This window comes from Pezoporus wallicus, unplaced genomic scaffold (assembly GCF_028554395.1).
Source record: "Pezoporus wallicus isolate ANWC-B61680 ecotype Strahan unplaced genomic scaffold, APGP_CSIRO_Pwel_v1 contig_818, whole genome shotgun sequence".
Lineage (NCBI taxonomy): Eukaryota > Metazoa > Chordata > Aves > Psittaciformes > Psittacidae > Pezoporus > Pezoporus wallicus.
In genome coordinates, this window is record NW_026636248.1 from 100,451 (window position 1) to 113,762 (window position 13,312).

Genomic DNA, 13,312 nt, shown 5'->3' on the forward strand with positions numbered 1-13,312 from the left:
CAATCCCACCAGATACAGGGCCAGGTTTCACAAATGTGGCTCAAGAAACACCACTTAACAGCATAACCACTGGAATTTGAATTTCTTCTCAAACAAGGTTCCAGAGGTACTAAATCTCTCTGGCTGAAACTTTTACACCTTCATTATGTGGTGTTTGTCAAGGGAATTGCAATTTACTGACAATTTATAGGAAGGCATTAGTGTATCCCAGTGAAAGCATCACAGCACCTCTGTGGGTAAAACAGCACTTCAGAAAGTTTTACAAACTCTTGAGAACATCTGCCTTCTACTTTGGTAGTGGCATAATCAGTGGTGATTTAAAGAAAATGAAAGGCAGCCTCCTTGGACAAATGGGCAGTTAGAAAAAGAAAGTAGTTTAGGAGGACACGTTCAACAAGTGAAAGGAAGGAATAAACAACTGATGAAGCAGCTTTGGTGGTTTGGCATAGGGTTATATTATTATTATTATTATTTCTCACCTGGTTTCCTCTCTCCCTTCTCAGTCAAGATTATGGTTTTGAGGATGAAAGTGTTTCCGTCAGGAAAACGCATGTATTTTATTTAGGACAAACGTGTGAACATTTGCAATTTCTTACACTAGCTTTCTGATGAAAGAAAAAATGCTGCAAAAACACCTCTGAAAATAAATAAGACAACTTCCCTCTGTTCTCAGGGAACATTTAATGCCTGATGCATTTTGTGAAGTCTCACATGCCTGTCAAGCCAAAGCAGAGCGTCTGTAGCTAGTCTCTCACCATTCGTACTCTCAGCTACCTAAAAGCAGCAGATTGACTTTCAAATGTGCTGAATAACCAGCTTCACCGCTTGATACCTTTGCAAATAAGATGCTTGCTCTACATGTCCATGTTTGGAAATTTTGGCTGAATTCTATTCTTGCATAAATGTGATACAAGATGAGGATTGCTGGTAAATGAAAACAGATTCTGCACTAGCTCTGTTTTCAGAGGCATCACATAAACAGTAGCTATTACTAATCAAAGACCACATCATCACAAGACAATATAGGTCTTTGCATGAGATCTGATAGTTTATACATCTAGGTGTCAGATTTCTTCATCACTGAGTACATAATAGTAATTTCAGGCCTAGAGTATGCCTAAATTGGAGATGCGTAAGTTGGAGATAATCAGAATGAAATTAATTTGATTTGCAAGGTGTTAATCAATTGGGCAAAAGGTCATGCCAAGCAGAGATCAAATTAACTGCACAAATTGGATGCAGTTTGAACAGCTGACTAAATATGCCCACTTAAGAGATGTTAATTTAAGAGCTTTCTAAAGAAACTGGGACAAACACTCAGCTTTCTTTTCTGTGCACAGAGAAAGGCTGAAAAGCATCCCCCAGTTGTGATAGCACAAACGTTATCTCAGAGAATATATATAAACACAGCATACACAATATCCTCCACAGGTATCTGGTGTGCTCTTGCAATCTATGGAGATCTCCTGTGTGTAGTGGGTCTGCCTCTCCATAAATACTTCATATTTTTCAAAGGATCCACAAAATCATGGCCTTAACAATTACACAGTGTTTTCATCCATGTGTGGGACACTGCGCTGAGTTACATTTCTCCATGTTTGTGCTGCTTCACATGCATCCTCGGCTCTTCACCCCCAGGACTAGCAGCATTCCCTGGATTTGTTGTGCACTGATAAAAGTTTCAAGCTGTACCCTGATACCTGGCAATCCACAGTATCTGAGGCTATAGTTTGATTGTATGGGAGCTTTGGCAGCAATAACTTCTCAATAAGCTCCTGCCTACTACCCCTCACTCCCTCTTATTCTACGACGCACGCCTGTTTCATAGAATCATAGAATAGTTTGGGTTGGAAAGGACCTTAAGATTATCTAGTTCCAACCCCTCCTGCCATGGGCAGGGACACCTCCCACTAGACCAGGTTGCTCAAGCAAGGTTTCTTGCAAGCAGAGGCTGTTTTCAACACTGATTTTTTTTTTTTTTCCTGACCCATTTCTCAGCTGTGTCCACCCAAGAGAAGGGTAGGACCTCCTTAAGCTGTATTGATAACAAGGCCACAATAAATATTGAATCACAGCCAGAGGGAAGCTATTCAAAATTACAGTATGCTGGAGTCTTAATAAGTTCCTGACTGAGATAAATCTTTGGCTCAGCATTGCCAAAGTAAAAAGAGCTGCAAACTGAATGAAGACATGATTCCAACATACCTTTCTTCTCACAGCAAAAATGGCTCCACTTTTTTTCATTCTACCCTTTCTTGTATCACCTTCCCATCACAATAACGGAGATGATGCAGTTAAAACAACCCTGCAGAAAGGAAAAAAGCAAACCACACAAAGCAAAATGATTTGTGGTGGTAGAAGACAAACCTCTCCATCTCTCCAGACCCTCCACCCTGTCCACCACAAAGGGTATGTGGAAGGGCACTTCTGCACTCTCTTCTGCTTCCTGCTTGGTCCCCCAAAGGCACAGTTTGAGTTACAGTAATGCAATTGTCCAGTAGGTTCCTATAGCACATCTGGAAACACCTTCTCCACTAACACCCATAGCCACCAAGCAATTGGACCTGCTGCTGGCAGCATCTACCAGGCAGAGCACCTTACCTGGGCTGCTCTGACCAGGCTTCTACCCAAAGGGAAAGGCTCTGGGGAGGCTACTTCTCTTTCCTTCCCACTTGAAGGAAGAAAGCTAGCTGAGTTTGTGGCCAGGTAAGTTGTGTTTAGTCAAAGGTGTGAGAAGTGATTCACAAATAGCTCCACATGAATGGCAAGCCTGGTTTCCTTTTGGATTTACATCCTGCGGCAGACTTCAGGCCACAAATGAAACTTGTCCCACAGCATACCATGCTTTATATGGGCTCTTTCATGTTCCTTTATAGCTTCAGGCCACTACCACTTGTCCTAAAAACAGCTACGTAAATATTTACTCTTTTTCACCCTTAAAGGTATATTCAGTTCCAACTTATTCCAAAGTCTATGGATGGCAGCTTTCCACTTCAAGCAAGTAATTTTTAAAGCAGTATGTCCAGTGCTTGACCAAAAAGATGCAGTATCATTTCTAAGAGCTGAAAAATCCAGGCTGTCAAATAATATAATCTTGTTTTCCCTTTTCAGAATAACCAAACAATGCCAGACCCTAAATTTCTTCTATTATTTATAGATGAATTGTTTCATACAGTATTGGAGGTTTTAAAAATGTATTATCTCTTATGTGCCTCTCCCTCCCCTTGCACAGTTGGATTGGTGGTAACTAAGGCAACCCAGCTGCATAGCCTGAGAGGCACAGAAAATAGTACCAGTAATGACTTTTTTTTTGCTTTAAATCCCAGAGTTTCTAGAGTACTAGACAATGTTGAGCAATACAGAAACTCCAAAGAGGATAATTTGAAACAGTGGGCTGATTCTTTTACTGCCATAAATTCACCTCAGCCAAGAATTTGGCTACAGGGTCTGAGTACCAAAGAGGAACCGTGCGATAGCTTCTCCTGTTCCCTAATGGGCAGAAAAAACATACAGGCAACTGATCTCATGTTACTACAGTCAAACTAGAGCACTCACAAATAAAGCAAAGCCGTTTTTCCTTGGGTTTTATTCCTGGTGAGACAACCAGATCCTCAGGAGAAATTTGGATCAAAGTTCTCCACATCAGACAGAGCAACATTTCAGATGAGGTCTCTTCCCTGTCACCAGCATTTGAAGACAAAGCAAATTCATTTGTCTTCCATCCAACTCACCTGGAAAAAAAGAACAACAGAGAACAACATTCAGCAGCTGTTTCAGCTCAATAGTTTGAAATGCAGCTGGATAGGAGCTGTAGCTAGCAACAAATACCCACTGCACCAGTGATTTAAATACCTGCAGAGAGACACTGGGCAAACCTCTTGCAAGATTTTACATCCACAAGGCCTCTGCCAAGTCCAGAGAAATGCTCATCTCCATGTGATGGAATGGGGCAGAACAGGAGGCTAGCTCTAAGAGCTTGCAGCAGCTCCAACAGGTCCATGCCTTGATGCTCATTGACCTTCAGAGGTTAAAGCTTTGGTCAGCAGCTGGCTAGGAAACACTGGGGACAAAGCCAGAATTACAGATATTGTAAAGCATGGGATAAAGCAGTACAACAAGAATAAGAGCTATTATTCCCAGGATAAAAGAGAAAACTTATGGTGGAATAATTGCACTTGCCCAGTGCACAGATGAATGCGCTCCTCCATATCTTCTACAGGCTCTTGAATAGCCTGTGAAGCCACTGCTGAAACATATTCACCTAAAGCTGAGCTAAAGTTAGATGGCAGTCTTCTTTGTGGAGCACTTCTACATTAAATGAATTTTCCAGAAATGTATAACATGTTTTAGGAACCAATTTTTTTCCCTGGGTTTTATTTTTGTATTTATGTGCCTCTGAAACCAAGCTCCCTTAATACCCTGTAGTCAGCTATTGGGAAACCCAGCCTACGTTGACAGCACATGAATCTGTCTAATACAAATACTATAATACGATTGAATTCTCAATGCTCTCATTCTTCTGAGCAGCTGTTGAGATTGCAGAAACTCGAGTGGCAAATAAAGTGATGCAAAGGGCAACTGTGTGAGATATATTTTACCATTGTCCTGGCACAGTGGTTTTGCATGAATGTAAAAATGCTCATGTTCTGCAGGTAGTTATTAATGCAGATACAGGTTCTACCCTTTATTATTACAGCGTCCAGAAGGGATCTTTAAACTGAGCCTCTTTTCAAGAATATAACTTCATTTGTTCTATTGTGCCTTTGAAAACAAAGAACAAAAGTCCAGGGTGTATCTATTTCTTTCAGTGAACAAATAATGTTTATATCTACAATTTCAGTATATTGCCAGTAACAAATGGAACTCAAATTTAAGAGGATTTACAGCCCAGAGTTTGCAAACTAAATACAAATACCTGCTTTTGTCTCATCCATTCATCCTAGTTGTGCCACAAACCTGTGATGGCATATTTATATCCTTTATATTTGTCACTCCCCCAAGCTGCAGTTACCCCTCGGGTAGAGGAGTCTAACTATTTAAAGGAAACCTGTACCATCTGTCACACACCCTGCTCTTACTGACAAGTTTATCTGATGATGCACTGGAGGCAGACAGGATCGGAAGCCCTGGCAACCTAGGGCTTACAGTTTCATCACTGAAGGCCAGACATTAACAGGTGCTTGCTAATATGTTGTCCCTGACCTAATAAGATAGTCTTTTTTTTTCTACCCAATCTTTAAAATATATATGTGGTCAGTGCAAAATACATACAGGATCCTTTGGGAAGGAAGAAATGCCAGGATTTTACTCCATACCAGGTCAATTAACAAATGCTAGGCAGGCTGGAGATAAATAAAATACAGCAATTAGTGTTTCAGAGCCTCTGAGGTTTATGGACAAGGAAAGCACAGGGTTCCCTGTGCATAAATGATCGTCAACAGGAAGACTGAGGCCATGTATTAGATTAGGTACACTTGGTGTGCCCCATGGCAGTATACTGGGTCTCTAGGTGGTGCTTCTGAAAGCTGTGGACCTGCAGTAGGTCCTGCACTGTACTGGCCAGCCATGTGAGGATGCTCCAGACATCTCAGATGCAGGGATTAATGATCAGCTGTCTTTCCAAACAAGCTTTATTTTTAAAGTTTTTCACATATTCTTACACCAAGCTAGGTTTGTTTGGCAGCATATACTTTTTCCCATTAACAAAGCACCATTATTCTCAATGGATGTGGTCATGTTAGATTTCAAATCATCCCTCAGTAGCAGAGTAATCCTTTACTTGCTAGGGATGCCTCAGGCTCATTTGACATCAGCAGCTGGTCCAAGCCATAGGTTACTCCCACTCCCAGGTGGGTTCGGTTTCCCAGGGATGTTGGGAGGCTGGGGCCAGGTTCACATCCTCCTCCCAACAGTGTGTCTGATCTGTAAAAGGACTTCTCTATTGTGCTTTTTTTTTTTCCACCCCATAATAATCTCTTCTCCTCTGCCTCCAAACAGGAGATTCAATAGTAATACTGGACTACAGGCAGAAAGGCAAGTGAATCCTCCTCTTAGAGCCAAACAATCTCTCCATGAACACTGAAGCCATGAAGTAGAGGAAAATAAATGCAGCTGTGATAAATCCTTTCTCCAATTCATTGCAGTTTCTGGTGAAGCCATTATGTCATCAGACATATGGAAAACTAGTGGAAAATATGAAATGTTTGCCTCTTACATGATAACTCTGCAACTTCTATGAAAAGAAAATTGTGTTTGTCTGTTTACACAAGTTTCTCATATCTTGCACAATGTATGTGAGGATGTGTCCATGGTTAAAACTCATCACTGGTAAATGAACTCCCTCATGAGCTTGGCACTACTCTCTAAAAGACCTGTGAATGCAAGCCAGCTCTTGTTTGGATTGCCCTTCATCAAGTCTGGAAAAAATTAAGAAGAGGGATAATTTTAACAGTGCTGTGACTTCCAAGCTAGCTAGATAACAAATTGGGCTAACAAGGACTGTAATTAGGAATGTCTGCTCAGTTCACCATGGAGCCAAGTTCTCCTAACGAGAAACTTTCTGGGATATTAATATGCATAATATCTCCCTTCCATTTTAACAGGAAATCTGAATGCAATACTTTCTTCCTTTTTCTTGGTTTCAGTTAATCTTGCAGCAGAAGTAACCTAATTATACTGAGAGTATGATTGCTTTGACAGAAAGCATGTTAATTTAAAGCACTGTTTAACATAAAGCTGCTTGCCATATAATTACACTCCATTCACGTTTACTAATCTACTTCAATATAGTTGATTTCTGTTATTAGCCTCAACATTTTGTTAACATCTAAAACACTGGAGATCTGCTTTGCAAACTCCAATAAACAGGCAAAACCAACAGTAGCATAAGTGTTCCTTAATGGTCAATGTGAAAAAGAAAGATCTCTGTTATTAGCCTTGCATTTAAAAGAGGATTTGAAACTAGTTTCAGTACTTAAATGTCTAACTCCATCTTCATTGCCAAAACCCTTAGCTTAGAGCTACTGTGTGTGCAGTTCACCGGGGTGTTATTTTCATCTTCCAAATGCTGCTGGAGCTTAGTAAAAATGAAACACATTGTAAGCTGCCTGTGAGCAATAAAAAGATAATGTGTATACATAAGATTGTTCTTTTCACATGTTAAGCACCTGATAAAATTCTAGTCTGGGAAGTTAACAGACTAGGGCTAGACTGTAAGCTAACTCAATGAAAGATGTGCATGCATCCAGTAATTCTCAGCTTATCTAGATAACTCACTCCAGCTAACTTTGCAAAGGGAATGTAAGCAATTACGTGGGCACACCACTCCCCCCCCCCCCCCTTTTTCTGCTGAAACTAAAGGAGAATGTGGAAGGAATACACTTGAAAGATGCTGGTCAAAGGAAATATTTCAGAGACAAAGAGTGAAGAAAAAAATCAAGGGAATTAGGGAAGAGGCAACTCTGAACACGTTTGTTGGGTATTTTTACCTCTTCTAATATTTTGGTTTTTACTGGTCACAGAATCACAGAACTGTTGAAGGGACCTAAAACGTCATGTGGTTCCAACCCCCTGCCATGGGCAAGGACACCTTCCAGGTTGCTCAAAGTAACCCACTGTAAAAGCTTAAATGTCAGAAACTCAAAGTAGAGCCTGGGACCTGACATGGAGGGGTAGTTCTTTCCATGTCTGATCTGAACAGCAGATCTTGTCCTTGACTCCCACTTGTGCCAGGGTTACCTTCTGGATCTAGTGAGGTGACTGTGCTGTTGAACTACAAGGGGTTTGAGGAGAATCGTATGTGTGTGTGTTTCTTTGTTTAAAAAGAACTCAGAAGAGGCACTGCTTTTTGCTGTGGAGAAGCTGGATCCCAGTCATGCTCTTTGGGAAAGCAATCAGGAGTGCCTGCTCCCAAAATACAACTGATGGGATCTTGGGTTTGCTTTGCTCCTTTCTCTGGTGCACATGAAGCCCTGTAAGGAAGAAAACATGCATCTGTGTTGATTGCAATCTGACACTGATTTCAGAAAGACTTTACTGCGGTACTCTGAGTGAGGATCTGGCCTTTATGACGTTTACACTAGATTCCTCCTTCCAGCCCATTTCTCTGGTTTTATTTTGAGTAAGCATGTGAAGTCAGTCAGAACTGTTTATTTATAGCTGTAGATTTTCATGGCTGTATAAATTAGATGTTATTACTGAATGAGATGCCCGCCCACTCTCCCAGCACAGCTGTACAGGAATCCTTTCATGCTGCTCTACAGTACACAGCCTTAATCGGGAGGAGAACGACATGCTCCCTGTCAGACGAAAGGACCACTGTTTAAACCCTCCAGTGAAAAACAGCAATTAATATTTTCCACAGTACAACGTACGATATGACAGCCACAATTACCTAATACTGTTTAGACCTGCCACTTTTGTTCGGCAGAGAGAGAAAATTAAGGTTTACATTCACCAGAGTAAAAAACCCCGCTCAAACTAGAACCTACGCCTGGACTTTGTTTTTTTTACAAAATCAAGTGACTTTTCTCCAAAGGGAGAGAGTGGGACAGGGACAGTCAGGGATAACAAAAGCAAAATTGGTTGTTATTTGAGACAGAAAATAAGAACTTCTCCCATAGCCACACAGAGAGCTATTTCCAGCAGAAACAGCTGGAAAGCAATATCCACCACGATTAGGAGTTTTCATCTTAGCTCACACCTTTCTAAGTTTACTCCCACAAAACAACATAGGCAAGTGATAATTTATTCCCTCCCCAATTTCCCACACAAATTTCTTGGTCTGGGTCTCTGCCAGAGCTTCAGGGTCATGATCTGACCTCAATAACATAATTTAGGATTGTTCTAAGGCTTCAGTGGAACTACTGAAGATTTACTTTGATGGATATGGGGCCAGGATCTGGCATGTAGAAAATATGCATTTACGTTCTACCAAAATGTCTAAAATAGTTGCCCATAGAGGCTGAAATTCAAATTGAGACCTTGTATTCACTTGGCAGAGCACATAATTAAATATTTTATGCCACAAAATTAACCAGAGTCTCATGGGTATTGGTAGAAGGAAGCTTAGAATCAACCATGAGAGCCAAACTAAGACCCATTTCCCAGGCAAGTTATTCAGTAACTATTGGAAAAAGTCATTGCATTCATATATATAGGTTCATGATAATTTTTGTTAGTATTTAACCTTACTGATTATCTGATTACTTCAGAGGAAGAGGTTACTGTCTATGTGGATTTGTATAAATAACCCCAACATCAAGTTCTGCTCTTGAACTAAAGCTACTGCTTTCAGCTAAGAACTGTCTGCAATTAAATTAACTGTTTGGAAAAAACATCAGGTAAAAACCAAACACAATTACAATAGGCAAGACTTCGTAACAAGTGGTAGAGAGCTCCAAAGTAAAATGTTTGCCTTTTTGAAGTCCCCAAAGGCCCTACCTTGCAAAGAGTTTGATGCTTCTGAGAAGCAAACCAAATACCTAAGGTATTTCATGTCAATACACTTTAGTTTAACTTCCAGACATCAGTGTTTAAAAACATGGGTTTGAGTGAAACCTCCAGGATATGGCCCAATAATACTTCTCAGCCATAAAACGTACGAATAGTGCTTGGCGTTTCAAATATCACCTTCTATGAAATGCTCCCAAAACATTTTAGCAAGCTTTTGAGTTCCTTTTGCCTTGAGAGGATTATTTCCCCTGCTGCTCAGAAAGAAGCACATATAAAAGAAATATCTTTTTGCCAATACCTGAAACAAACAGAACTACCTCCTCTAAGTACACATTTTCGCTGTCAGTAAGTACTGTATTCCTTGAGGAGAAGAGCCAGAAACCTACTTATACCAGCACATACCTGCTTTTTGTTTTGAGAGGTTCATTCAAGTTTGTGACGTGGGAGCCACCGCGATGATGCCATCGCCAGCTGGCAGGTGAAACACATTCATCACATAGTCTAATAACACTGGTGTGCTGCAACACACTGCCAGTTCTGCCCATGTTTGGAAACACCACTTTTTCCCCCACATGAGGATGAGGAGCTCCAGTAGCAGTGTTCCTGGCTCTGACACAGGGCAAGGGCACACTGAACAGTGCATACATGAAGGGAAAGGGTCGGCCTGTGAAGAGTTCAGGCGCCCATTTTAGAGACTGTGCTGCAGAGGTGACTGATCCCAGGCTCAGATGTGACTGTTCCCATGGCAGAGGCAACCAAGTGGGCATCTTTACTGGTGGAGCCCACACCCAGGTGCCTGTGAGGACATGGCTATTCTCATCCAGCAAATCACCTTTCCCAGCCCTGGTTAGCAGTGGGAACTGCCAAAATTGTGGGAACAGCCTCAGCTCCCAAGTCAGAGCTCACACACGCTGCAGTTACGCGACAGCTATGTGAAAACGTGGCATGGCTGCAGCAGGTTTCAGCGTGCCCAAGCATTGGTGCTAAAGTGGGACATGGGAGCAAATGGAGAGGAGAAGAGGAGCTCTGTGCTTAAGCACTTTCTTTTATCAAGTGTTTCTAGATGCTGACAGAGAGAAGGACCAATGTGGAAGCATGCCTCTGAGAGGGAAGAAACGCACTTTGAAGCGGGGACATAGCTACCACTGGTCTCTCACGCTCCATTCGGAAGAATAGACCGAAATCCAGCACCTCGGTTCCGCGGAAGGTTCTGAACGTTGACTGCTCTCACTTTCCCTGTTCCAAGGGGAGCAAAGGGGCTACGGGCGGGGCGACGGGTCCCGGCTCCCGAAGCGCCACAGCGCCACCTGGTGCGCTGCGTCGGCTCCTGCCCGTGGCACGGAGCGGAGCGGCAGCTGCCGGCAAGCCCAGAGGGTGCCCACCTGCCCCGAAGCACCAAGAGGGACCGCGGCTCAGTTTTTTCCACACGCAGCTGTGGAAAACGCCGCATTTTGGGGGAAAAAGCTGCAGCTGTGCGTGATTTCAACAACCTATGAGTTCAGGCGTCAGGGATGCTGCAACTGGGGGGAGTCGGTTATAAACGATGCTAATTAATACTTCATTACAAGGAAGGCCACCTGAAACTGCCCCGTTTGTGCTAGCATTTGCTCTTTGAGCACTGGTGGAGGAGGCTTTTGGCACAGGCACCGTTTCACTCGCACATCTGTGAGACCTAACCAGACCAATAGAAAACCCCATGCTCTGTCCTACTGCGTCACCTCACAACCAACCAACACCATCTTTTTAAATCAGAAATCACAGGGAGAATAAAGTTAGTCATTTTGGTCAACGCATGTAAGAATCACGTACAAGAGGAAAGAAACAAAAGTTAACAGAACACATTATTTTTACCCTCAGTCTTGGTTTTGGGGATGTTTTTCCTTTCACCCTTTTTTTTTTTTTTTAACCAGATGTTGCCAAATAATTTTGACCTTGAATCACACATACCTTAAAATAGCTCACAACCTTTTGAGGAACAACCCCCAGGCTCTAAGCTAAAGCAGCCTCCTTGTTGCTAGCTGCCAAACAATAGCCATTGTTCCTGTAAGATCTCGCCAAAAATAATACGATATGCAACTGCCTTCCCACTGTTGTCTTTGCAGAAGTACTTATAAGTTTCAGAGATGACTTTATGGATGGTGTACACAGCGCAAATAAACCCAAAGGAGCAGAGCAACTTGAAAAGCATGTAGAAACACTGGAAGTGGGTGGAGTATAAATAAGAAAGTGGTAGGGGATGGAAGAGAAAAAACATTATGAGGGAGAGTTTATATTAACAAATAGTGAAGTGTTGAAGCTCAGCAGCTGTTTTTATATTGTTGCATAAGTGAGAACAAAACACGAATATTTGAGTACTCTGTCCATGTGCTCATAGCACTAAAATTTGCATATTATTCTCTAATACCTTAAATGGTATTTATACATGGCTCTGACTGTAAAAAGAAAACTAGTTGCAAAGGCGGAAAAGATACAGATGGCTGAAGTAGTTTTCTCTTTTAGCTGTTCCCCCCCTTCTTCAACCTTTACTACAGTTATTCAGTTTGGTTCTGAATACACAAATATCAATTTGAATGACTGTTCATGAGGGAATATAAAATGGCTAACCCTCCTGGTTAGGGGAAAAAGTTGTCTGAAGACGAAATATCTGGAAAAATTAGATATCACACACAGCTAAATATATATAGCTTGTGGGAAAAAGGGGCTTATTTACCTATTTCAAAATGACTCCCTAATAGGTGAGTTTGTTTCCTACTAGTTCAAAAAGCACCAGTGAAGGACCACCTTAGCTTTTCTGCTATCAATAGTCCAGACCACAGCAAAGGCATCTTGGTCAGCCAAAGGAACTTCATATTGCTGTTGCCTGTGTTGTAGATTTCCTGATAGAGAATAAAGATAAATCATCTGCAATCAGTAACGCATTTGTCTTATCTATACAGAAAGCTGTGAAAGAAAGGACAAATTCACACTCACACTGTACGTTGTGTGAAAGCTTGACTTCCAAATTTTCATTCACATTTGTATTTCTAGTCAATCTATCTAGTAAACATAATTCTCAGTTCTAGATGTCTGATGCAAGTTTAGAGTTGAACTTTGACCTAAATTCTGAATCATAGGTGTAGAAATAGCAAACAGACCTCACCTCAGCTATTTCAGATGAAAGCTAATTTAAAACTAAATAAATAACTGTTTTAAAGTGCAGTTTAAATTTCTGGCAAACACTGGAGCTGACATTTCCATGTAATGCTCTCCAGTTACAACATATTTACTAACCACAGCATATTCATTGCTAACAAAATGATGCAGATGCCTGCTATAATGGGCCTCTGTTTAGCCATTACTGGCTATTTGATAAATGATCTGTGGTGTTAGAAGGTCACAGAATAATAGTAGAGAAACACTGTGGGGAAAAAAGAAAGGAAAAAGCCCCAAACCCCAAGTGGACCCGACTGTGAGAGAGACTCAGTTATGCTCTCTTTAAATATCATCATCCCTTATAAGGGAGAAAAACACTACCAACATAAAGCACAGTCTGTAGGCAAAGTCTCTGCCATTCACATGCATCCCCCCAAGCTCTGTCTATATACTCATCACACAAGTATGTTCCACTGAACGTACAGCTGCAGCGACTTCCTCCTCGGGGGAGCTGGCATCTATATGTCTACAGAAACAAGCACATGGGTCCCGGTCAGACCACTTGAGTCCATACAGTGCAAGCTGCTTCCATAGCTGAAGGAGAGCAAACAGCCTGGAGGAAACTGTGGGGGACGGTGTTCCATGAGTGTGCTGTTGTCATCAGCTGGAAAAAAAAACCCAAACAAACTCATCAACAAGGGAAATGAGGTTGATCTGGTCATTACAC

The 13,312-nt window shown here is 41.7% G+C and overlaps 1 protein-coding gene and 1 long non-coding RNA gene across 3 annotated transcripts in view; one reads left to right on the forward strand and one right to left on the reverse strand.

Moving 5' to 3' along the window:
* The window catches only part of ADTRP (androgen dependent TFPI regulating protein), a 35,560-nt gene extending 29,038 nt beyond the window's left edge, over window positions 1-6,522 (forward strand). For both annotated transcript variants that reach the window (XM_057399244.1, XM_057399245.1), the window contains one exon: window positions 5,998-6,522. In XM_057399244.1, coding sequence (XP_057255227.1) covers window positions 5,998-6,041 — 44 coding nt within the window. In that variant the 3' untranslated portion in view covers window positions 6,042-6,522. The remainder of the gene's footprint in view (window positions 1-5,997) is intronic.
* LOC130593835 (uncharacterized) lies at window positions 1,630-5,383 on the reverse strand. Its single transcript, XR_008970892.1, has 3 exons — window positions 5,272-5,383; window positions 3,556-3,731; window positions 1,630-2,305 (listed from the first exon to the last, which is right to left on the reverse strand). It is a non-coding gene; the product is annotated as an uncharacterized LOC130593835 (long non-coding RNA).
* Window positions 6,523-13,312: the final 6,790 nt, after the last annotated feature.